At 40.0% G+C, this 27,640-nt stretch overlaps 1 protein-coding gene across 3 annotated transcripts in view; it reads right to left on the bottom strand.

Annotated features, from left to right (window-relative positions):
- Window positions 1-27,640, bottom strand: part of fam49ba (family with sequence similarity 49 member Ba) — a 57,075-nt gene that overhangs the window by 5,587 nt on the left and 23,848 nt on the right. The window contains exons 2-7 of one of the 3 annotated variants that reach the window (XM_045693790.1): window positions 23,961-24,079; window positions 21,515-21,604; window positions 19,506-19,627; window positions 18,654-18,759; window positions 11,165-11,301; window positions 934-1,011 (exon numbers count right to left, since the gene is read on the bottom strand). In XM_045693790.1, coding sequence (XP_045549746.1) covers window positions 934-1,011; window positions 11,165-11,301; window positions 18,654-18,759; window positions 19,506-19,627; window positions 21,515-21,587 — 516 coding nt within the window. In that variant the 5' untranslated portion in view covers window positions 21,588-21,604; window positions 23,961-24,079. The remainder of the gene's footprint in view (window positions 1-933; window positions 1,012-11,164; window positions 11,302-18,653; window positions 18,760-19,505; window positions 19,628-21,514; window positions 21,605-23,960; window positions 24,080-27,640) is intronic. The other 2 variants (XM_045693791.1, XM_045693789.1) reach the window with 2 other exon arrangements.

The following is a 27,640-nucleotide window of genomic DNA, read 5'->3' as shown; positions in this document are numbered from 1 at the left end:
AGCATACTTCCAAAGTTGTGGCAAAAGGCTTAAGGACAGCAAAGTCAAGGTATTGGAGTGGCCATCACAAAGCCCTGACCTCAATCCTGTAGAAAATTTGTGGGCAGAACTGAAAAAGCGTGTGCGAGCAAGGAGGCCTGCAAACCTGACTCAGTTACACCAGCTCTGTCAGGAGGAATGGGCCAAAATTCACCCAACTTATTGTGGGAAGCTTGTGGAAGGCTACTCGAAACGTTTGACCCAAGTTAAACAATTTAAAGGCAATGCTACCAAATACTAATTGAGTGTATGTAAACTTCTGACCCACTGGGAATGTGATGAAAGAAATAAAAGCTGAAATAAATCATTCTCTCTACTATTATTCAGAAATTTCACATTCTTAAAATATAGTGGTGATCCTAACTGACCCAAGACAGGGAATTTTTACTAGGATTAAATGTCAGGAATTGTGAAAAACTGAGTTTAAATGTATTTGGCTAAGGTGTATGTAAACTTCTGACTTCAACTGTAACTTGTGAAGTTTGGGCAATTCATTCTATCAAAACTGTAATAAGACATTACACAGTCAGCACACTATTTGCTGTGCTGTTCTGCATGCATTTTACATGGCATTTTACATGCGCTCTTCTGCCTCATTACATAGGCCCTCAAGTAATTATTCCCCAGCCGCAGGGGCTCTTAATTGGAGACACAAGGTCAATGATCCCCCTGTTTCGTCAACGCCCATGGGGCTTTTCCTTTGATCAATTGGAGGATGAGGTGACTAATGTACTACTGTTAGAATCCATTTACTGTGGGTATGTTTAACTGTGTGTGTGTGTGTGTTTATACAGTACCAGTCAAAAGTTGATATGAAAATGTATGCACTCACAAATGTAAGGCGCTCTGGATAAGATCATCTGCTAAATGACTTAAATGTAAATGTACACTCACGGCAACATTGTTGATGCGCATGCGGTTGAGTGTTCTCCTGTAGTAGCTGAAATCATTCTGGATGGCAGGGTTCGTCATCTGTAATAGAGGGTCCAAATGTCAACACAAAATCACTCATGCTAATCTTCAATGTCCCACAGTGGGGAGTTGAGGAGGGATTGTGCCAATTTGAAATCCAGTTATTAGTACTTAGGCTAGTACGACAGGCTATCTCCTGAAATCTGACTGTCTTGATGGTTAGTTGACTATTTAAAACAGGTGTGTTCATGCTGCGCTGGAACAAAAGTGTGACAGCAACACTTAGCTTGCTTAAAAATATATCTTTCTTGTTCACAATTCATTGCATCCTATGTCTCACAAACAAACATGAACGCCCTCTTGACAACACCTTAGCCAGCTGCACCAACGAAATATAGCAATTTGATGGCATTTCAAGCTGAGGAGTGAGATTACCAATCAATCTAGAATGGGTAACTACTAATAGGCTGGTGCTATTTATCTCCAAAACTAAAAGCTTCGCTCAACCCTAAACCTCATCTGGATCTATTATTGAATAATGTGGCTATTGAGCAAGTTGAAGAGACTAAACTGCTGGGTTTCATCCTAGATAGCCAACTGTCATGGTGAAAACATATAGCCTCAATGGTACTAAAATGGGAAGAGGTCTGTCTACGATAAGGCGTTGCTCTGCTTTCTTGACATCTCAATCAACCAGACAGGTCCTACAGGCCCTAGTTTAGTCGCACCTGGACTACTGTCCAGTTGTGTGGTCATGTGCTGCAAAGAAGGACATAGGCAAATTGCAGTTGGTCCAGAACAGAGCAGCACTTAGTTGTACACGTGTTGCACTTAGATGTACACGACTGTCAATGACATGCATGTCAATCTCTCCTTGCTCAAAGTTGAAGAGAGATTGACTGCATCACTATTGGTCTTTGTGCGATGTGTTGATGTGTTGAAGGTACCGAACTGTCTGTTCAAGCAGTTGGCACACAGTTTGGACACTAACCGGTATCACACATGCAACCAGAGGTCTACTCACAGTCCCCAAGTCCAGAACAGAGGCTGGGAAACACAATATTAAATAGAGCCACGACTACATAAAACGCTCTTAGCAATAAAAACAGAAAAAGACTGATAAAAGAACACCTTACGACACAATGGGGACTGTGAAAAGACACACATTTTGATATATTTTGTATTGTATTTTTAATGGTATTATGTATTGTAATGTATATTATGTATAGTATTATGTAGTGTTATGTACTGTATATTATGTATTGTATTATGTATTGCTATGTACATTATTTATTGTATTATGTATTGTTTTATATATTGTCATGTATATTATGTAATGTATTATGCATTGTATTATGTTGTGCTATGTATATGATGTATTGTATTATCATGTAGTGTATTATGTAGTGTATAATGTATTGTATTATGTATTGTATTATGTTGTGCTATGTATATGATGTATAGTATTATCATGTATTGTATTATGTATTGTATTATGTTGTGCTATGTATATGATGCATTGTATTATCATGTAGTGTATTATGTAGTGTATAATGTATTGTATTATGCATTGTATTATGTTGTGCTATGTATATGATGTATTGTGTTACGTATTGTATTATCATGTAGTGTATAATGTATTGTATTATGTATTGTAGTATGTAGTATTATGTATAATATGTAGTGTATTATGTGTTGTATTATGTAGTGTTATGTATATTATGTAGTGTTGTATGTATTGTATTATGTATGGTTATGTATATTATGTATTGTATTATGCATTATGTATATTATGTATTGTATTATGTAGTGTTATGTATATTATGCATTGTATTATGTATTGTTGTATATATTGTTATGTATATTATGTAGGGTATTATGTATTGTATTATGTTGTGTTATGTATATGATGTATTTGTAAGTCGCTCTGGATAAGAGCGTCTGCTAAATGACTTAAATGTAAATGTAATGTATTGTATTAAGTATCGTATTATTATGTAGTGTGTACTGTATTGCATTATGTAGTGTTATGTATATTATGCAGTGTATTATGTGTTGTATTATGTAGTGTTACGTATATTATGTATTGTGTTATGTTTTGTATTATGTAGTGTTATGTGTGTTATGTATATTATGCATTGTATTATGTAGTCTATCATGTATTGTATAATATGTAGTGTTATGTACTGTATAATATGTATTGTATTATGTAGTGTTATGTATATTACGCATTGTACTATGTAGTGTATTATGTATTGTATTATGCAATGTTATATATTATGTATTGTATTACATATTGTATGTTATATATTATCTATTGTATTGTATTATGTAGTTTTATGTATATTAGGTATTGTATTATGTAGTGTTTTGTATATTATGTATTGTATTATGTCATGTATTCTGTAGTGTTTTTTATTTTATATCTATTTTTTTATTTCACCTTTATTTAACCAGGTAGGCTAGTTTAGAACAAGTTCTCATTTACAACTGCGACCTGGCAGTGTTATGTATATTATGTATTGTACCATGTAGCGTTATGTATATTATGTATTGTATTATGTACCGTTATGTACTGTATATTATGTATTGTATTATGCTGTGTTATGTATTATATTATGTAGTGTATTATGTACTGTTATGTACTGTATATTATGTATTGTATTATGTAGTGTTATGTATATCATGTATTGTATTATGTAGTGTTATGTACAGTTATGCACTTTATGTACAGTTATGCATTGTATTATGTAGTGTTATGTATATTATGTATTGTATTATGCAGCATTATGTATATTATGTACTGTATTATACATTGAATTATGTAGGGTTATGTATATTACGTATAGTATTATGTATTGTATTATGTATTGTATTATATTATGTAGTGTTACGTATATTATGTATAGTATTATGTATAGTATTATGTATTGTATTATATTATGTATTGTATTATGTAGTATTACGTATATTATGTATAGTATTATGTATTATATTATGTAGCGTTACGTATATTATGTATAGTATTATGTATTGTATTATGTATATTATTATTCATATTCATATTATTTATATTTTATCTTTGAACTTTCTTCAAAATACAAATCTACCATTCCAGTGTTTTTCTTGCTATACTTTATTTACTTTGCCACCATGGCATTTTTTTGCCTTTACCTCCCTTATCTCACATCATTTGCTCACATTGTATATAGTCTTATTTTTTTTTTTTATTCTACTGCATCATTGATTGTATGTTGTTTTACTCCATGTGTAACTCTGTGTTTTTGTATGTTGTCGAACTGCTTTGCTTTATCTTGGCCAGGTCGCAATTGTAAATGAGAACTTGTTCTCAACTTGCCTACCTGGTTAAATAAAGGTGAAATAAATAAATAAAAATAAAAAATGTATTGTATTATATTATGTATTGTATTATGTAGTATTACGTATATTATGTATAGTATTATGTATTGTATTATGTAGGGTTATGTATATTATGTATAGTATTATGCATTGAATTATGTATTGTATTATATGATGTATTGTATTATATTATGTATTGTATTATGTATTATATTATGTATTGTATTATATTATATATTGTATTATATTATGTAGTGTTACATATATTATGTATAGTATTATGTATTGTATTATGTAGGGTTATGTATATTATGTATTGTATTATATTATGTAGTGGTATGTCCAGTGCATTCAGAAAGTATTCAGACCCCTTCACCTTTTCCACATGTTGTTACATTACAGCCTTATTCTAAACTGGATTAAAACAAATATTTACCTCAATCTACATACAATACCCCATAATGACAATCAAAAAAACATGTTGTTTTATGTTTGTGCAAATCTGTTCAAAATAAACAGAAATATCACATTAACATAAGTATTCAGACCCTTACATGCTGACCAGACCGGACATGTCGCGTGTGCGAGCGTCACACAATAAATTTAGAAATCCATGTTATTCAATTATTGCACCCACACTGCACGTGCGCCAACGAGCGTCCGCGTTGCCAAGGGCTAAAATAGAAGTAATTCCTATTTCTGACGCAGATCGCGCTGCAAGTCCTGCCTCTCCCATCTCCTCATTGGTTTATAGAAGCAGGTACCCACGTGCCATCTCCTCATTGTTTATACCCACGTGGGTAATTGAAAGACTAAATGTTTTGCCGGTCATCGTGGTAATACTATGAAAGTGTAGATGCCAATCACCATATAAGTTCAAAGATGAAAAAGCCTGGAAGGAGGAGAGATGACTAGAAACGATTCAGTTGGCCGTTTTATGTGTGGATTAATTGTCGGAGTAGAGGACCTTGTGCATTTCAGGTAAAATAACAAATCAATGTTTATATCCCAGGACAAATTAGCTTGCAACAGCAAGCTAGCTAAATAGGACAAATTAGCTAGCAAGTGCAAGCTAACTAGCTAAATTGCCATACATGTTTAATGCTTTTCGACCTGTCCCAAATGAATGTCATTGGTTCAGAGTTTTTTTCAATATATTAACCTGCGTGTTGTGATCGCGTTTGGTGTAGGGGGACAAAATAAATGTATGCATGATAGCCCACGTGCGTAGCCGGTTTGGGTTCCTTGTTTCTCAGTACTTTGTTGAAGCACCTTTGGCAGCGATTACAGCCTCGAGTCTTCTTGGGTATGACGCTACAAGCTTGGCACACCTGCATTTGAGGAGTTTCTCCCATTCTTCTCTGCAGATCCTCTCAAGCTCTGTCAGATTGGATGGGGAGTGTTGCTGCACAGCTATTTTCAGATCACTCCAGAGATCTTTGATTGGGTTGAAGTCCGGGCTCTGGCTGGGCCACTCAAGGATATTCTGAGATTTTGTCACGAAGCAACTCGTGCATTGTCTTGGCTGTGTGGCCTGATTGGTGGAGTTCTACAGAGATGGTTGTCCTTCTGGAAGGTTCTCCCATCTCCACAGAGGAACTCCAGAGCTGTCAGAGTGACCATCGGGTTTTTGGTCACCTCCCTGACCAAGGTCCTTCTCCACCAATTGCTCAGTTTGGCGGCCAGCTCTAGGAAGAGTCTTGGTGGTTCCAAACTTCTTCCATTGAAGAATGATGGAGACCACTGTGTTCTTGGGGACCATCAATGCTGCAGAAAAGTTTTGGTAGCCTTTCCCAGATCTGTGACTTGACACAATCCTGTCCCGGAGCTCTACGAACAATTCCTTCGACCTCATGGATTGGTTTTTGAACTGACATGCACTGTCAACTGTGTAACCGATCTTCCCCCCTCACAGGGTAACACTGCGATCCTGGTCATTGAAGTCCTGTTGTCTCCTCCCTCTGCCCGGTCTCCCTACGGCCCTACAGACTGCAGAGGCCTTGTTTACGCGCATCTTCCGGCACTACGGGGTGCCTGAGGATATAGTGTCTGATCGAGGTCCCCAACTCACATCTAGGGTCTGGAAGGCGTTCATGGAACGTCTGGGGGTCTCGATCAGCCTTACTTCAGGGTTTCACCCCGAGAGTAATGGGCAGGTGGAGAGAGTAAACCAGGATGTGGGCAGGTTTCTGCGGTCCTATTGCCAGGACCAGCCGGGGGAGTGGGCAGCGTTCGTGCCCTGGGCCGAGATGTCACAGAACTCGCTTCGCCACTCCTCCACTAACCTCTCTGCCTTCCAGTGCGCACTGGGGTACCAGCCAGTTCTGGCACCGTGGCATCAGAGTCAGACCGAGGCTCCTGCGGTGGACGACTGGTTCAGGCGCGCGGAGGAGACATGGTAAGCTGTCCATGTTCACCTTCAGCGGGCCGTGCTGCGCCAAAAAGAGAACGCGGACCGCCACCGCAGTGAGGCCCCAGTGTTCGCACCGGGGGACCGAGTCTGGCTCTCGACCCGAAACCTGCCCCTCCGCCTGCCCTGCCGGAAGCTGGGTCCGCGGTTTGTGGGGCCATTTAAAGTCCTGAGGAGAGTAAACGAGGTTTGTTATAGGTTACAGCTTCCCCCCGATTACCGTATTAACCCCTCGTTCCATGTGTCTCTCCTCAGGCTGGTGGTGGCTGGCCCGCTCCAGGAGTCTGAGGTGCGGGAGGTTCCTCTGACCCCTCTGGAGATCGAGGGGGCCCCGAGGTACTCCGTTCGCTCCATATTGGATTCGAGGCGTCGGGCGAGGGGCCTTCAGTATCTCGTGGAGTGGGAGGGGTACGGTCCGGAGGAGAGGTGCTGGATTTCGGTCAAGGACGTGTTGGACCCTTTAATGCTGCAGGAGTTCCACCGTCTTCGTCCGGATCGCCCTGCGCCTCGCCCTCCGGGTCGTCCCCGAGGCCGGTGTCGACGTGCGTCAAGGGGGGGTACTGTCACGACTTCCTCTGAAGTCGGTCCCTCTCCTTGTTCGGGCGACGTTCGGTGGTCGACGTCACCGGTCTTCTAGCCATCGCCGATCCACCTTTCATTTTCCTTTTGTCTTATCTTCCCACACACCTGGTTTAAATCCCATATATTACATGTTGTGTATTTAACCCTCTGTTCCCCCCCCCCATGTCCTTGTCCGGTATTGTTTATCCTCTTACATCTAGACGTTCCGCTAGCGGAACACCTGCTCCAATATCCAATGATAGGCGTGGCGCGAATTACAAATTCCTCAAAAATACAAAAACTTCAATTTTTCAAACATATGACTATTTCACAGCATTTTAAAGACAAGACTCTCCTTTATCTAACCACACTGTCCGATTTCAAAAAGGCTTTACAGCGAAAGCAAAACATTAGATTATGTCAGCAGAGTACCAAGCCAGAAATAATCAGACACCCATTTTTCAAGCTAGCATATAATGTCACAAAAACCCAGAAGACAGCTAAATGCAGCACTAACCTTTGATGATCTTCATCAGATGACACACCTAGGACATTATGTTATACAATACATGCATGTTTTGTTCAATCAAGTTCATATTTATATCAAAAAACAGCTTTTTACATTAGCATGTGACGTTCAGAACTAGCATACCCCCAGCAAACTTCCGGGAATTTGCTAACAATTTACTAAATTACTCACGATAAACGTTCACAAAAAGCATAACAATTATTTTAAGAATTATAGATACATAACTCCTCTATTCACTCGATATGTCCGATTTTAAAATAGCTTTTTGGTGAAAGCACATTTTGCAATATTCTAAGTACATAGCCCAGGCATCACGGGCTAGCTATTTAGACACCCGGCAAGTTTAGCACTCACCAATATCAGATTTACTATTATAAAAGTTTGATTACCTTTTGTTGTCTTCGTCAGAATGCACTCCCAGGACTGCTACTTCAATAACAAATGTTGGTTTGGTCCAAAATAATCCATTGTTATATCCGAATAGCGGCGTTTTGTTAGTGCGTCCCAGACACTATCCGAATGGTAAAGAAGGGTCGTGCACATGGCGCAATTCATGACAAAAAAAATCTAAATATTCCATTAACGTACTTCGAAGCATGTCAATCGCTGTTTAAAATCCATTTTTATGCCATTTTTCTCGTAAAAAAGCGATAATATTCCGACCGGGAATGTCCATTTAGCTAAACAGAGGAATGAAAACAAACCTTTCGGTCGACGCGGGCACGAGCCTGAGTCTCACAGTACTGTAACCAGCCACTACCCAAACGCGCTACTTTGTTTCAGCCAGACGCTTTTTGCCGCCTTCTGAGAACCTATGGCAGCCGTAGGAAGTGTCACGGGACAGCTAAGATCCTCACTCTTCAATAAACAGAGACAAGAAGAACGACACCTTGTCAGACAGGCCACTTCCTGCATGAAATCTTGTCAGGTTTTTGCCTGCCATATGAGTTCTGTTATACTCACAGACACCATTCAAACAGTTTTAGAAACTTTAGGGTGTTTTCTATCCAAAGCCAATAATTATATGCATATTCTAGTTACTGGGCAGGAGTAGTAACCAGATTAAATCGGGTACGTTTTTTATCCAGCCGTGAAAATACTGCCCCCTAGCCATAACAGGTTATTGTAAGTGCTTGTGTACGTTATGTTCTGGTGTGCATCGGGTTATATACCCATTTATTATTGTTCTGTATCTGGTGGGTTTTTATTATTAAACTGAGCCGTTGGAAACACAGTTTTTGCTCTCCTGCGTCTGACTTCTCCGCCATCAGTACGCACCCCTTACAATTACCATGGTAGTACAGAATTGAGCAGATCATGATTGATCGTACATTCCAGCACAGTAGGTGGCGGCTAGCACTTAAATGACTGTTTGCGGACATCCATGATATCATAGAAGAAGAAGAATGGGGAAATGTTTGAAAACGTTTCAATTAAAATAGTTCAGTAATTGTTCTGTTAAAACCTGTTCCACTGGGCTATTTGCCTGGAAAAAGGGAATTACTGGACACATAAGCACTTATATTGAACACCAAGGAGTAGAGAGCCTATCAGGTTGCATGTTGCACTGTTGAATGTCTCTCCAGCTCTTCCCATTGGATAATAATGTCCCATTGGATAATAAAGTCCCTTTTTTGCGTATATGCCTTTTTGGGGAAATAACTCTTAAGAACTGAATTTAATTATTTTAGCGAATCTTGGATTGAAAGACATTTTTGGTTGAACTGAATATCTTTCTGTCTTTGACCATTGAACTTCAGACTATTGACTTTGATTTGATTGCTGGATATTTCCAGTACAAAAAAGCCTCATTGCATCAATTTTGAGTTGGTTTATGATTGCTGTTGCTGATCTATTGCTGCTTTATCAAAGCTTTAATATGATGCTTTAAAGCGGCAATCAGCAGTAGAAACAATAACAAAGCGGCCTCCCCACCCCTGGTTCGGTAAAAAGCTGAGGGATGGGGCTAGAGAAATGTAACCACTCTCAAATTCATTAGCGCAGCGATGGATGCAAGGACTGAACATCCATGATATCACAATATATATCTTAACCATGTTTTGAGGCTATATGATGTTTGTTTACATTTCCTTTGTTTAGAAACATTGGAGTAAAATAAGTTATATTCTTCAAGGATCAGTGGGTAATATTAATTTCTAAGTAAAAAAAAATGGCTGTAGCAACTGCTTATTGCCCCTTTAAAGTAGCCAGCAGATTCCGAACCTACCGTTACACTTGTTTACGCTGAGCTGCACTGGGATCGGAATTCAATCATGGTTAGATTAAGACACTGCAGAGCCGGCACGAGATATGGCTCGGAATATATACCTCAATCCAGGGATGAGAAATTGCGTTGTACTCCGGATTGTCCCATTATACAACCTGTTACACCGGAAAGATTGAACAACTACTCGTTTTTACGGAAAGTTTCCCTTTTCTTCGTCATGCTAGCTAGCAATAGACACAGAAGCCATAATATATATAATGGTACGTCACGTTGAACAACAAAGAAGCTGATTGGCTGACACTGCCATTCCACAATGGCGGCATTGGCTACTGCTAGCTAGCATGTGGACAAAAAAATAACAATTTTCAGGATAAACTAGCAGTATTTCAATCTTCGCGATTAATCAGTTTGGATATGGGTAAAACATGTAGTACGGTGGCTTTTCCCATCCCTGCAATGAGGTACGTTTTCCAAGCCATATCTCGCGCTGGCTCTGCTGTGGCTTAATCTAACCATGATTGCGTTCCGACCCCAGTGCAGCTCGGTGTAAACAAACGTAAAGGTAAGGTTGGAATCTGCTGGCTAACATTAAAGGTGTGTTGCTTTTTGTTGGGGTTGTGCATATTTTTACTTTCTCTAAATTGCAAATAGGTCTAGGGGTCAAGCTATTGCTTATAAGTGAACAGGGTGAGTGAAGGGCAATGCTTCCTTGCTGTGTATTCACCAGGTACTACTTAGACTGACCAAACTAACGAAAATCTGTACATTTCAACACAAAAAAGTCAGACATCCATACATTTGTTATCGACTAAGAGTTGTGGCAGCATTGGATGTTGTTACAGGGAGGAGTATCCTGGGGAAGGTAAAAGGCTACAAATTGCCACAATCACTTCTCACCTCTCCGGTGTGATAATTGATATGTGGTGATCATTCTGATGCAAACCTTCACCTTCATTTACTCTCATCATTTAAAGCTTTTTTGAGTGTAAGAAAAAATATTTTATTATTTACTTTACATTTTTATTTTAAGTGTATATTTAAGATAAATGATAAGGAGATTATTTCATAAAAACAAAGAAGGAAGAAGCACTATGCATATCTTGCTCATTGGAGGGGGTAGAAGTACCTTGAGCTCATCGAAGCGCAGGGTGAAATGCAGGATCTCTGCAAACTGTCTAGCCAATGCCTGCTCCTGCTCCAGATGCTGGGTGGGACTGCAGCGAGCGCTCGTCAGAGCCTTCAGGAGACCATGCAATGACCCCTCTGTATCAAAAAGATGGGGGGATGGAAGAGGGGAAGAGAGAGAAAGAAGGGAGAAAGGGAATGAATGGAGAAAGAGATAATGGAGGGTGAATGGCGAAAGGGAGGGAGAGAGAGAGTAAGGGAAGAAAATAGGGGGTATAATGGATAAATATAGAGGGGGAGAGCGGAAAATAGAGGGTAGAGAGGGAGGGAGACCAGGTGAAAGAGAGGGGCAAGTGGGAGATAGAGAAATGACATGGAGGGATTAGAATGAGCATATGCAGGTCAGATGGGATGAATGTGATCAGGATAGATGGACAGAGGAGGTGGAGGAATAGATGGAGGGACGTAGCCAAGGAGGGGTAAAAAGAGGGGAAGATGCAAGTTAAATGAGAACTTGGAGAGGTGGATTAGAGATGGAGGGAGAGTGAGATGCAGAAATGGATAGAGGGATAGGCGAAAGTAAAACTAGGACATGGAGGAGTGTAACAGGAAATTATAAATATGAGAAGGAGAGATGAAGCTACAGTAAAGGAGAATGGAAGGATGGAGGAGAAGTGAAATAGAGCGGTAAAGCTAGAGAGGGCAAGATAGTGCAAATTATGCTGTCAGTGAAAGTTGTCAAACATTGTAGGCAATAAGTAGGCAGTTCAACTTCATGGGAATTAACTGCAATTCAACATAATTACCATTGACCACCAATGACCATTATTCTGTTCTCAGAATTACAATGGAATTGACTCAATCCCTTTCAAAATGCTGCAAAAGATTCTGAGAATATTTCATTGTCCCTATAAAATAGTAATGGGTAAGAGAAAAGACTTGATCCTAGCTGCTAGCTAGACTATACTATTGGTCTTTGAGGAATGACGTAAATGTGCTCCCTACAATGGGTGGTACTGCCTTTACCAAGCTGTCAATCATTTGCTTATTTGACTCAATGACCTAATCAAGCTCATTTTGATGTAGGAAGCAAATGGCTTCTTTTGGATGAAAGTAACAACCGTATGCAACAATGGACAGTGCAAGGTAAACCCATTGACTCAGTGGCCTCATCTGAACTGTGAAAAAGAGGAGGGACATCAGACACTTGAGATCTGTTAATGAGTATTGCCACGTTGAGTTTTGTTTGAGTGCTCTTTCGTTAGGTAGAGGAGGTTCCATTGGTCCTTTCTTTGAATTAATGTCTGATTTAGACCTGGAAACCCGTTTTTTTATAGATTTCCTATAGAAGCAATGACCTTAATTTATAAACAACCAGTGGACCCTCCTCTACCTAATGAAAGAGAACTCAGCTAAAAGTCCAGACTATTACATTGCAGACTATGCATTGCATCAACCAATTGTTGTGTGCCACGTCATCGGCTGCGTGGTCAGGCTTCATATTGCAATATCTTATCTGATATCGTTAGCTGATATGTTAAACAACTATCCAGGTGTTGTGAGATCTGGCAGGTGTCTACAATTTAGTCAGCCTGAAACTAGGCCATAAAGGCACTGAAGAACAGTCAAGGGCTTTCACTTTTTAGCAATAGTTTTATGTGTAAATCCAACATACTACAGCCCTAGCTACATACCTAAAGTTTTTTTTTTTTACCCCCTTTTTCTCCCCAATTTCATAGTTACAGTCTTGTCCCACCGCTGCAACTCCCGTACGGACTTGGGCGAGGCGAAGTTCAAGAGCCATGCGTCCTCCGTAACACAACCCCGCCCAGCCGCACTGCTTCTTGACACAATGCCCGCTTAAGCTGGAAGCCAGCCGCACCAATGTGTCGGAGGAAACACCGTACAGCTGGCGACCGTGTCAGCGTGCATGCACCCGGCCCGCCACAGGATTCGCTAGAGAGCGATGGGACAAGGACATCCCGGCCGGCCAAACCCTCCCCTAACACGGACGATGCTGGGCCAATTGTGCGGCGCCTCATGGGTCTCCCGGTCTCAGCCGGTATCGAGGATCTGTAGTAACGCAGCTTGCGCTGCGATGTAGTGCCTTAGGCCGCTGCGCCACTCGGGAGGTCTATACCTAAAGTTGTTTTAACAGTCAATAACTATGAAAAGCCCCCACCAAAATAGTGCCTCGGCTGAGGATCGTAAACGAGATAAACAACCCAACTATCGGGGACTCTATATTTTTAATGCCCCTGTCTCGGCACTGGCATTGCAACACAAAATTCTGGAACTCTTGTGAGAGACTAGCTCCGAGATGCCGCTCATCTGCGCAGTGGCTTGATCTCCAGAGAGTCGCACAGTTGGACGGCGTTTAGACTTGATCATACCATGTGTCACAGTTAATTAGGTCATGGCCTAGTTCTTCAATGTTAGTGTAACCCCTTTCTTTCAATCTATTGCAGTTGGTGAGTGTCTTTCCTCGAGGCCAAGTAATAAGACTGCGGCTGGGATTCAACAGAGCAGTGTAACTGACAGCCAACAATGCACCTTTTTAGAGCTGACCCCATTTAGTCGACTGGTTGATTGTTTGGTCGATAGGCTGTTCGTGTACCCCAAAAAGAAAATGTTGAGAGGTCGCACGAGACACCTGCCAGATTGGTGCCAGTCTCCTCGGACCCAATTTTTGCGGTAGAGGACTTGATAACGTTGCCAGCGGAATGGACGGTGAGAGACAACCCTCCCTCCAGACTGAACATCAGATGGACGGTGAGAGACAGCCCTCCCTCCAGACTGACCATCAGATGGACGGTGAGAGACAGCCCTCCGTCCAGACTGACCATCAGATGGATGGTGAGAGACAGCCCTCCCTCCAGACTGACCATCAGATGGATGGTGAGAGACAGCCCTCCCTCCAGACTGACCATCAGATGGACGGAGAGAGACAGCCCTCCCTCCAGACTGACCATCAGATGGACGGAGAGAGACAGCCCTCCCTCCAGACTGACCATCAGATGGACGGTGAGAGACAGCCCTCCCTCCAGACTGACCATCAGATGGATGGTGAGAGACAGCCCTCCCTCCAGACTGACCATCAGATGGACGGTGAGAGACAGCCCTCCCTCCAGACTGACCATCAGATGGACGGTGAGAGACAGCCCTCCCTCCAGACTGACCATCAGATGGACGTAGAGAGACAGCCCTCCCTCCAGACTGACCATCAGATGGACGGTGAGAGACAGCCCTCCCTCCAGACTGACCATCAGATGGACGGAGAGAGACAGCCCTCCCTCCAGACTGACCATCAGATGGATGGTGAGAGACAGCCCTCCCTCCAGACTGACCATCAGATGGACGTAGAGAGACAGCCCTCCCTCCAGACTGACCATCAGATGCAGACCATAGTGTTTTTATTTTATTTACTTTTCTGCTCTTTTGCACACCAGTATTTCTACTTGCACATCATCATATGCTGATTTATCACTCCAGTGTTAATCTGCTAAATTGTAATTATTCGCTCCTATGGCCTATTTATTGCCTACCTCCTCATGCCTTTTGCACACACTGTATATAGACTTTCTATTTTTTCTACTGTGTCATTGACTTGTTTATTGTTTACTCCATGTGTAACACTGTGTTGTTGTCTGTGTCACACTGCTTTGCTTTATCTTGGCCAGGTCGCAGTTGTAATGAGAACTTGTTCTCAACTTGCCTACCTAGTTAAATAAAGGTGAAAAAAAATAAAAATAATAATAATTAAAAATACAAGTTTCAAAATTTCGACCAATCGATTCTTTGAAAGAACAGACCGTTTTGGGTCAAGAGAAATCCCGAAAAGCACTTCAAAGACGAGCTGTTTGTTTTCGACTCCTTACATCTAAGGGGGTTCTGTTTTAGATATGGAATTAGATGGGAATTATTCTATAATATAGTTGAATATTTGTATTTACAGTGCCCCAGTTGCAGCAAACAAATTATGAAAAGGTATCTACTGTATTACATAAAATATACATAATATTGATATAATGAAAAGGTCTCTACTGTATTACATAATATACAGTACCAGTCAAAAGTTTGGACACACCGACTCATTCGGTGGTTTTTCTTTATTTTTACTCTTTTATATCACAACTATAAAATAACAGATATTGAATCATGTAGTAACCAAAAAAGTGTCTCTCTGCACTTTTAGTAACCAAAAAATGTAGTAACCAAAAAAGTGTCTCTCTCTCTGCAGTCCAACGCATCCCAAAACATCTCAATTGGGTTGAGGTCAGGTGATTGTGGAGGCCAGGTCATCAGATGCAGCACTCCATCACTCGCCTTCTTGAGCAAACAGCTCTTACACAGCCTAGAGGTGTGTTTTTGGGTCATTGTCCTGTTGAAAAACAAATGATAGGCTCACTAAGCCCAAACCAGATGTGATGGCGTATTGCTGCGGAATTGCTGTGGTAGCCATGCTGATTAAGTGTGCCTTGAATTCCAAATAAATCCTAGACAGTGTCACCAGCAAAGCACCCCCACACCTCCTCCTCCATGCTTCATGGTGGGAACCATACATGTGGAGATCATTCGTTCACCTACTCTGCGTTTCACAAAGACACAGCGGTTGCAACCAAAAATCTCAAATTTGGACTCACCAGACCAAAGGACAGATTTCCACCGGTCTAATGTCCATTGCTCGTGTTTCTTGGCCCAAGCAAGTCTCTTCTTCTTATTGGTGTTGATTAGTAGTGGTGTCTTTGCAGCAATTCGACCATGAAGGCATGATTCATGCAGTCTCCTCTAAACAGTTGATGTTGAGATGTGTCTTTTACTTGAACTCTGTAAAGCATTTATTTGGGCTACAATCTGAGGTGCAGTTAACTCTAATGAACTTATCCTCTGCAGCAGACGTAACTCTGGGCCTTCCTTTTTTGTGGTGGTCCTCATGAGAGCCAGTTTCATCATAGCTCTTGTTGGTTTTTGCAACTGCAGTTGTATAAACTTTCAAAGTTCTTGAAATGTTCCGCATTGACTGACCTTCATGCCTTAAAGTAATGATGGACTATAATTTCTCTTTGCTTATTTGAGCTGTTCTTGTCATAATATTGACTTGGTCTTTTACCAAATAGGGCTATCTTCTCTATAACACCCCTAACTTGTCATAACACAACTGATTGGCTGAAACGCATTAAGAAGGAAAGAAATTCCACAAATTAACTTTTAACACGGCTGGTTGAGAGAATGCCAAGAGTGTGCAAAGCTGTCATCAAGGCAATGGGTGGCTACTTTGAAGAATCTCAAATATAAAATATATTTAGATTTGTTTAACAGTTTTTTGGTTACTACATGATTCCATATGTGTTATTTCAGAGTTTTGATGTCTTCACTATTATTCTACAATGTAGAAAATAGTAAAAAACAAATAAAAACCCTGGAATGAGTAGGTGTCCCCAAACTTGTGACTGGTATTGTATACATATTATTTATATAATGAAAAGGTATCTTTTGTATTACATTATATATACATAGTACATCATATTATTATTATAACAATGTCATCTTCCAGTCACGCATAAAGACTCAACACTTTTTTTCTCACCCATCTACACACAATACCCCCTAAACATGTTTTTAGACATTTTTGCTAATTTATTGAAAATGAAATTCAGAAATATCTCATTAACATAATTATTCACACCCCTGAATCAATACTTTATAGAATCACCTTTGGCAGTGATTACAGCTGTGAATCTTTCTGGGTAAGTCTCTAAGAGCTTTGCACACCTGGATTATACAATATTTGCACATTATTCTTTAAAAAACTCATAAAGCTCTGTCAAGTTGGTTGTTGATCATTGCTAGAAAAAAAAGTAGATTTCCCCCAAACATAACACTGTATTCAGGGCAAAAAGTCAAGGGGTGTGAATACTTTCTGAAGGCACTGTACATGGGCTCCGATACAATACAGGAATTTTAGTTAGAAATTATTCGGTGCGATTCGGGTTTATTAGAGGAACGAATCAATGCGGTTCAATATGATATGATGCACATTTGTTGCATAAGCACATTCATTTTTCATTCTAAATTTAAATCTGCTGCTGATGGACCTCTCTGTGCTCTGTGTGTGTGTGTGTGTGTGTGTGTGTGTGTGTGTGTGTGTGTGTGTGTGTGTGTGTGTGTGTGTGTGTGTGTGTGTGTGTGTGTGTGTGTATGTGTGTGTGTGTGTTGAGAATTGTGTAGCACAAATGGAGTCACTACAATGTTGTTGATCCATCCTCAGTTTTCTCCCATGACAGCCATTGAACTCTGTAACTGTTTTAAAATCACCAATGGCCTCATGGTAAAATCCCTAAGCAGTTTCATTCCTGTCCTGCAGCTCAGTTCAGAAGGATGACTGTGTCTTTGATGTGTCTGGGTGGTTTAATACATCATCCATATAATAATTATTAACGTGACCATGCTTAAAGAGATATTCAATGTCTGATTTGTTATTGTTACACATCTACCAATCACTGCCCTTCATTGATGCTTTTGAAAAGCTCCCTGGTCTTTGATGTTGATTCTGTGCTTTAAATTCAATACTTGACAGATGTTGTATGTATGGGGGACAGATAAATAGTTAGTCATTCAAAAATCATGTCAACCCCTATTATTTCACACTGAGTGAGTCCATATAAATTATTATGTGATTTGATATGCCACATTTTTGTCCTGAAGTAATTTAGGCTTGCCTAAACAATGGAGATGAATACTTATGCAAAGACAATATTTTAGTTATCATTTATATTCATCTTAAAAATATATATATAATTATACTTCTACTTTGAATATTACAGAGTATTTTGTGTACATGGTTGACCAAAAAATGACAATTAAACCCATTTGAATCCCACTTTGTAACACAATAAAATGTATGAATACTTTTGCAAGGCACTGTAACTAGAGTGCTGATGTGCACCTTGTGTATTCTATATACTATCCTAACTCACAACAGTAAGTTGAGACCCCAACTGAGTCCCTCCCCAAAATAATAATAATTTGGAAGTTGATCCGAGGGTCTTAAAAGGGGGAACGGAGTTACCCATCCCTGCCCTAGATGCTGTCAATTGCCCAACTTATAGGCATGCCCAATTACGGCATATCTTTTAACAACGTGATGTTGTGCTCCAAAGGAATAACTTGAAATAACATGTAGGTTGATCAAATAATCAAAATAAAAAGATGATTATGTATTAGCCTAGTGGTCATAAGTATTTAGGCACATCATGTAAATTAAGTCGCAATGGATAGCCTACTGTTGCATGTAACTGGTTAGAACAGCTCATGAGGTGTCCTAAATATCTGTCGACTAGGTGTGACTATTATGACTAAAGAGGCTTCATGCATAGATTTTATTTTTACCTATAAAAGTAGGAGTAAAATGTCTCTATTCTCAGCACTTATGACTGCTTTGTGGATATGGCCCCTGATCACAGCATTCAGGGTTGTCAAGGCATACGTACCCAACCTCAGAGAGAACTCATAGAACTTCTTTAGTTTCCCGACCAGTGGGACCACAGCAGCCCAGGCTCGCTCCTGTACCTGGTCCTCACTTGGGTTCTGTATCGCCTGGATGAGGGTGAATGAGTGAGTGGATTAAAATGTCAGATGAAACTCCACAATAGCCCCTCTTTACACACAATGGGACGTTTTGATCAACAACAACAACAAAAAACATTTGTAAGAAGAATTCAAAACATTTGCACAGAAAAAAAAGTGATCAGTAGCTGAAAGCAAACTGGCTCCCCTGTTTCCATGGCAACCCTGTACAGTAGTAGCCTGTATCAAGCCAAAATTGCCTACTGGTAACAAAAGCCATAGAGTTTGGCAAAGTTGTCATAACATTTCTAAATGTCCTTTGCATTTAATTCAGTTGTATTAAAATGTTGTGCAAAGCGGCGACCCAGGGACCCACATCATATGTTAGCAAAATGTCCATGTCAAGAAAGCTAACCAGCTGCCAGCGGCACTTGCCGTGACAGGTACTCGTGTGTGCTTTTTCAAAGCCTGGCAGATACTCCAATGAGTAATTTTCTCAATTTTAGAAATTGAGAAATAAAGTTCACATCTTAAAAAATATTAATACTGAAGGTACATAAAATGAAGGTACATTCATAAAATATATTAAACTTTTTTTTAAACCTACTTTAAAAAAAATATTGCGGACCAACTGCAGTACCTCGGGGCCTCGGACCTCAGGTTGAATACCTCTGCAGTAGAATGCTAAAATATTCCAGTGTTCTTTCCAGAACATTTGCTAAAATTGAGGAAATTTAACCAAACTCTGGTGTTTATTAACTTAACCCTTAACCCACCTGTCGTATCTCTTCTCCTGCTCCGTTGTAGGATTGCAGGTCATCTAGGATAGCCAGAGCCTCCATCAGTACCTCGTTCACCTGCTCCCATACTGCCCTCTCTGCCTCTGTAGGCTGGGCATCTGGAGTAGGTCAGAAAGCAATTCAGAGCAAACATTGATACAACTTTTATAGTATGTTGAACCAAAGTGGCGCAGAGTACCAGTATTCAGTGCATCAGTGAGAGCATTGGGCATTTTTTGGTGTGATTCCTTTTTAGTTGTTAATTATCTCTACATGCAAAACAGACAAAAACAGTGCAGGGTAGTACTTAATAATAACGTCATGTAATAAAGCATTTATAATGGATTAGTGAATAGTTTACTCATCATTTAGTAATCATTACTCCCAAATTTGAAAAGTAAATTTGTAAAGTTAGTAACCTAGTTATTCACATTTATAAACAACTTTTTTATAGTGTTTAAAAATGATTCCATTTATAAGATGTTTAATATAGGTTCTTATAAACCATTCACTAATCATTAGTTGAGTATTTTTGCGTGACCTCATCTAAATTGTGGGCTATTTATGAATACCTAATAAATGTATTGAGTGCCCAGTGTAATTTCTCACAAAACGATGGACATGCCATTTGTAGACATTCCAGCAGTACCTGATGCTCCTTAAGGATTTATTTTGAGTCCCGGAATGTCTACCAATGGCATGTCCATCTTTTTGTGAGAAATTACACAGGGCACTCAATACATTTATAAAGTATTTATAAAGTATAGATAGCCCACACTTTAGATGAGGCCATGCAAAGACTTAACTAATGATTAGTAAATGGTTTATAAGGATATTAAACATCTTAAAAATTGAGTAATGATTACTAAATAATGAATAAACTATTTACTAATCCATTATACAGTACATGCTTTATTAAGTGGAGATATTATTAAGTGCTGCAAAATAAACGTATTACTTGATTGTCTGTACATTAGAAATAGTGTGTATGATTTCCCACCCAAGCTTGTCCCCTCACCCCAACGGGCATGGCTACTCCCTCATCTCCAAAGAAAGAAAAACAGTATATTTATAGAGAGCTTTTTCCAAAAATATCAAAATGATGGCTTTTTTACTAGGGATCATCTTTATTTTTTCTCAAGCCCATGTTTGCCAGATTTCTGAATTTCAGGTAGCTCTTTTCTTCTCTGTATCCTACCTATGCGGGCCTCCTAAAGTTTATTTGATCCATTCTACCATATTTTTTAATCCCAACTCGCTTCTCTGCATTTCTCCCTCTCTCGCCCTGCTAAATCCCGTAAACTAACCCTCAGCTGATTCCAAATTCTGACCTAAGCTGCAAATTCCAAGATGAGGGAGAGAGGGGGGAATAGAGAGAGCTGGGAGAGGTTTTTGAAGGCACAATCTGATCTTCCAATCAGATTTCATGCCAGGTAGCATTTCCAGACCCTGCTGTGCCTTCGAAGCCCTTAAAAATATTTGATCTAAATTTGATAGGTAAGCCTGACGCTCCTATGCCTTTAGCATCCCATCCAATAGGTTCACCAGATACTCTGTGAGGAAAAGAACTCCAGTTGTTATGGAAACATGGATTAATAGGACAGACTGGTAATTTAGCCTTACCATGAACTGCTGCCTTAAGTGAACTATGCAAATCAAAGATCTGAATTGAACCGAATGGAAGTCATAGGGGGTCTCCAACATGTTGGACCAGAATACCATTAAGAGGAAAAAGAGGGCCATGGATTTGATATTTTGTTAATGACATGGTTGAGTTTGTACAGGGACGAGCCGAATGCATGGAAAGCAATCTTTTAGACAACTTCGGGGCTGAGGATATTTTAGGCTTGGGGACAATTTGTAGTTTAGAGTTCAGTTCAGGAAATAAAATGAAACTAACAAGTTGGTTTTAAATATAATTTCACCCCAAAACACTACTTTTTTCTTTGGAGGAATCAGTGACGCTATAGATGTGGTGTGTGCATGAATGCATGTAAATCACTTACTCTCAAAGTCCAGGAAGAAATTCCCTGCATTGTTGTCTATGTCCCTGGTCAACACCTTGATCAGGTTCCCCATACTGGCAAATCAAGAACCTAAACACAGGGGGGATGGGTAACATTAGACATGCATGACAGGCTCATCCTTATTTAGTACCCTCACCATTCCTGTGGGCATTGCGGGGCATGTACGTCTGTGTGATTGTGTGAGACCATCTGTCCAGAAAACGTGCATATTGCATGACGATTTCAAGATTAACATACAACAGAGTTTGCTTGTCTGAGTGTGTAAAATGTGTGTGTGTACATGCCTGCCTAACCCTCTCTCAACCACCTGCTCAGTCACGATGGACACATCTGGTCGCCACAGAGAGCGTCACAGAAAACAGCTGCCACTTGGGGACTGACAGGAACAGGGGGAGAGGAGTGTGTGTGCATATGTTTGTCGTGTGTGTGTGTGTGTGTGTGTGTGTGTGTGTGTGTGTGTGTGTGTGTGTGTGTGTGTGTGTCAAGCGTTCGTGCGACACCACATTAACTCTTCCCTCAACTGCCACCTATAACAGGCTTACCCTGACTAATTCATCGTAAGCACAGGGCTATACTACAAAGAAGGATCAATGAGTTAGCCAGCTAACTTGCCTAAATATTCTGATATAACTTTTAATTTGAAGAAGGATAAGCTTGAAACGGGCATGGTCTAATTGATGTAACAAACGAAAAGACATACAGTTGAAGTCAGAAGTGTAAATACACCTTAGCCAAATACATTTTAACTCAGTTTTTCACAATTCCTGACATCTAATCCTAGTACAAATTCCCTGTCTTAGGTCAGTTAGGATCACCACTTTATTTTAAGAATGTGAAATGTCAGAATAATAGAAGAGAGAATGATTTATTTCAGCTTTTACTTCTTTCATCACATTCCCAGTGGGTCAGAAGTTTACATACACTCAATTCGTATTTGGTAGCATTGCCTTTAAAATGTTTAACTTGGGTCAAGTGTTTCGGGTAGCCTTCCACAAGCTTCCCACAATCATTTGGGTCAATTTTGGCCCATTCCTCCTGACAGAGCTTGTGTAACTGAGTCAGGTTTGTATGCCTCCTTGCTCGCACACACTTTTTCAGTTCTGCCCATACATTTTCTATAGGATTGAGGTCAGGGCTTTGTGATGGCCACTCCAATACCTTGACTTTTCCTCCCTCATGATGCCATCTATTTTGTGAAGTGCACCAGTCCCTCCTGCAGCAAAGCACCCCCACAACATGATACTTCCACCCCCGTGTTTCACAGTTGGGATGGTGTTCTTCAGCTTGCAAGCGTCCCCCTTTTTCCTCCAAACATAATGATAGTCATTATGGCCAAACAGTTCTGTTTTTGTTTCATCAGACCATAGGACATCTCTCCAAAGAAGTATGATCTTTGTCCTGATGTGCAGTTGCAAACCATAGTCTGTCTTTTTTATGGTGGTTTTGGAGCAGTGGCTTCTTCCTTGCTGAGCGGCATTTCAGGTTATGTCGATATAGGACTCGTTTTACTGTGGATATAGATACTTTTGTACCCGTTTCCTCCAGCATCTTCACAAGGTCCTTTGCTGTTGTTCTGGGATTGATATGCACTTTTCGCACCAAAGTACGCTCATCTCTAGGAGACAGAACACGTCTCCTTCCTGAGCGGTATGACGGCTGCGTGGTCCCATGGTGTTTATACTTGCATACTATTGGACAGATGAACGTGGTATCTTCAGGCATTTGGAAATTGCTCCCAAGAAAGAACCAGACTTGTGGAGGTCTACAATTTTTTCTCTGAGGTCTTGGATGATTTCTTTCGATTTTCCTATGATGTCAAGCAAAGAGGCACTGAGTTTGAAGGTACGCCTTGAAATACATCCACAGGTACACCTCCAATTGACTCAAATTATGTCAATTAGCCTATCAGAAGCTTCTAAAGCCATGGCATCATTTTCTGGAATTTTCCAAGCTGTTAAAAAGGCACAGTCAACTTAGTGTATGCAAACTTCTGACCCACGGGAATTGTGATACAGTGAATTATAAGTGAAATAATTTCTCTGTAAACAATTGTTGGAAAAATTACTCGTGTCATGCACAAAGTAGATGTCCTCACCGACTTGCCAAAACTATAGTTTGTTAACAAGAAAATTGTGGAGTGGTTAAAAAACAAGTTTTAATGACTCCAACCTAAGTGTATGTAACCTTCCGACTTCAACTGTATATAAATGTAGCGTTTTTAATGGACCAGAAAATCTGTAGTTATTTCTAGTTGTTTTTACAAAATCATACCTCGTTCCGAATTATCCTTAAGGTATATATTTTGGAGGGGAAACTTTATTTTACCAGTAAATGTAGGAAATTGAATGACTGTTTTTTTATTAGAGTATGACAAAGTGTCAAATAACACTTTTTAGTCATATTTCTTATTTTATAAAGGGCTTACAGAGCTTGTTTTGCCACTCACACCTGTCCTCCAGTGTTTGTTATGAAGTTGATGATGAAGTGCCGCAGTATGCTGCAACTTTTAAAGGACGGACCACTGTACTTCTCTGCTATTCAAATCTGAAAATTGGAACAAAAATATATTTTATCGATCAAACGATACAGCTGTTTTACTAACCACATCAACAACATTTCCTTTAACTTTTTATAAACTGAAATTTCGACCACTTTCCCAACAAGTTAGACAAAAACTTAGAGGGTGTGACATCTTGGTCTACCTCTGAGAACAGAATGATCTGCTACCAATCAAAGGTTACAGCTGATTGTCATAGTTTAGAGTGATGAAAAGTAGCTAGCTAATGTCACCTAACAGCTCTACCATGTGTCGTCATTGAGCAGCCCAAACGAAGCCATTGCTATGGATACTCACACACGCAGATGAACATATGGGCGAGCGCATGCAAAAATGATGAAGAGGGTGAAGAGAGTGATTGAATTTAGAACAATAGCATAATGATGAAGAAATGTGAACACCAAGAGAGCAGCCACTGCTGCCAAGGAGGCAGCTAAGGCAACATCGTGTCGTCCTCCTTCTCAGTATCGTACACCGTGCTCTAAATAAATAAACTGGCTAGTTTGCCTGTCTGTAAAAGAGAAGGGTGCGCTGTAAATTGATCCTGCTGCTATGATTTAATAGCGCGAACTGTCTCTATTCACTCGCTTAAAATTTCACACGATCACTTCTGATTGCATACTTAGGTCTGACCATTTACAGTTTCCAGAAACTTTACTTATTCCATATTTTGTTGTGTTACAGCCCATCTACACCCAATACCCCATAATGACAAAGTGAAAACATGTTTTTAGATTTTTTAGGAAATTTAGTGAAAATTGCATTTATATAAGTATTCGCACCCCTGAGTCAATACATGTTAGAATCACCTTTGGCAGTGATTACAGCTGTGAGTCTTTCTGGGTAAGTTTCTAAGAGCTTCGCACACCTAGATTGCACGTTATTCTTTTCAAAATTCTTCAAGCTCTGTCCAATTGGTTGTTGATCATTGCTAGACAACCATTTTCAAGTCTTGCCAAAGATTTGGAAGCATTCTTAAGTCAAAATTGTAACTAGGCCACTCAGGAACATTCACTGTCTGCTTGGTAAGATGTGGCCTTGTATTTTAGGTTATTGTCCTACTAAATGGTGAATTCATCTCCCAGTGTCTGTTGGAAAGCAGAGTGAACCAAGTTTTCCTCTAGGATTTTGCCTGTGCTTAGCTCCATTCTGTTTATTTTTTTGTACTGAAAAACTACCCATTCTTTAACGATTACAAGCATACCCATAACATGATGCAGCCACCACTATGCTTGAAAATATGGAGAGTGGTACACAGTAATGTGTTGTATTGGATTTGCCCCAAACATAACATTTTGTATACAGGTCAAAAAGTGAATTGCTTTGCCACATTTTTTGCAGTATTACTTTTGTGCCTTGTGGCAAACAGGATTCAGGTTTTGGAATATTTTGATTCTGTACAGGCTTCCTTATTTTCACTCTGTCATTTAGGTTAGTATTGTGGAGTAACTATACAGAACAAAAATATTAAAAAAACATGTAAAGTGTTGGTCCCATGTTTCATGAGCTGAAATAGAAGATCCCAGAAATGTTCCATACATAGAAAAAGCTTATTTCTCTCAACTGTTCACATCCCTGTTAGTGAGCATTTCTCCTTTGTCAAGATAATCCATCCACCTGACAGGTGTGGCATATCAAGAAGCTGATTAAACAGCATTATCATTACACAGGTACCCCTTGTTCTGGGGACAATAAAAGGCCACTCTAAAATGTGCAGTTTTGTCACACAACACCATGCCAGAGATGTCACCATTTTTATGGCAGTATATCCAACCGGACTAATAACCGCAGACCACGTCTAACCATGCAAGCCCAGGACCTCCACATCCGACTTCTTCACCTGCGGGATTGTCTGAGGCCCAGCCCAGTCATGCAAAATCCATAGATTAGGGCCTAATGAATTTATTTCAATTGACTGATTTCCTTATTTGAACTGTAACTCAGTAAAATCTTGAAACTGTTGAATGTTGAGTTTATATTTTTGTTCAGTATACAATGTTGTAGATCCATCCTCAGTTCTGTAAGAATATGTCAAAGATAAAAACACAACGAAGAGGATGAGGACGAGAGTACTAAAACAGAGTCCTAATGGTCAATGAGGAATTTTAAATAGGAGTTGGGCTTCAATTCAACAGCTGTTTAGAATCTGTGGAATGTCACTCCTGAACTCAGAGCTACATGTGCTACGTTTTCATTGGTCTGTACATTGAGTCGGGGGCAGGATACTTGTTATTTGGCCATTGGCCAAGTTGTACTGCAAGTAATTCTGATTTGTCAACCCCAGGCTAGGGTGGGGGGTTATAAATGGCATCCTGTTTCTTTGTTCTGTGGGGAAAAGCTGAGGACAGGAGAGACTGAACATCTGAACATCTACCTCCCAGCATAACATCTTGATTTGTCCTTCTCAAATAAACCAATTTTTCTCCCACTGATTTGCTTTGGAGTTTGTGTATGTGAAGAATAACATAAATTGCAAACAGTTCTCTCCCATCACAGCCATTAATTAAGCTCTATAACTATTTAAAAGTCACCATTGGCCTCATGGTGAAATCCCTGAGCGGTTTTGGTCCTCTCCAGCAACTGAGTTAGGAAGGACGCCTGTATCTTTGTAGTGACTGGGTGCATTGACACACCATCCAAAGTGTAATTAATAACTTCACCATGCTCAAAGGGTTTTACCCATCTACCAGTAGGTGACCTTTACGAGGTTTTGGAAAACCTCCCTGTTCTTTGTGGTTGAATCTGTGTTTGAAATTCACTGCTCGACTGAGGAACCTTACAGATAATTTTATGTGTAGGGTAAAGAGATGAGGTAGTCATTCATAAATCATGTTCAACAAGTCCACCCAACGTGTTAAGTGAGTTATTAACCTTACATTATTACATTTTACTACTGAACTGCCATAACAAAGGAGTTGACTGGACATTTCAGCATTTCATTTTTTATGAATTTATAAAAAATAAAAATAAATGTATTCCACTTTGACGTTATGGGGTATTGTGTATAGGCCAGTGACACAAAATCTCAATTTAATCAATTTTAAATTTAGTGTATAACACAACAAAATGTGGAAAAGTCATGGAGTGTTAATACTTTCTGAAGGCATTGTATATATGAGATGGGACTACACCTTTAGTGTGTTCTACTGGTGAAAGGGGGGCGGACAGGCCACCTGCAGTGAGTAATGTATACTGACAGGGTGTGTGTGTGTGTGTGTGTGTGTGTGTGTGTGTGTGTGTGTGTGTGTGTGTGTGCGTGCATGTGTAAGAAGGCCACTATCCGTCATACACATCTTTAAGGTAAACACTTCAACTACTGTTGCTTGGGGAGAACAGTATAGCTAGATTAAGGTCAAAGTAAACCCCACCTCTCAATCTCACCCACACACACTCAGCCCCACTCACGACCCATCGGTAGGGGGTTATTGTGGGATAAAGGGGTTTGACTGAGGGCCACTCATTCGACTACAACTCCCCATTCCTATGCTCTCATTGGCTCAGATGGGAACTCAGCATTCTACTGTATCCATGGAGCCCAAAAAGCTGCT

This window comes from Salmo salar, chromosome ssa14 (genome assembly GCF_905237065.1).
Source record: "Salmo salar chromosome ssa14, Ssal_v3.1, whole genome shotgun sequence".
Classification (NCBI taxonomy): Eukaryota; Metazoa; Chordata; class Actinopteri; order Salmoniformes; family Salmonidae; genus Salmo; species Salmo salar.
This window is presented reverse-complemented; position numbering and strand designations above follow the sequence as displayed.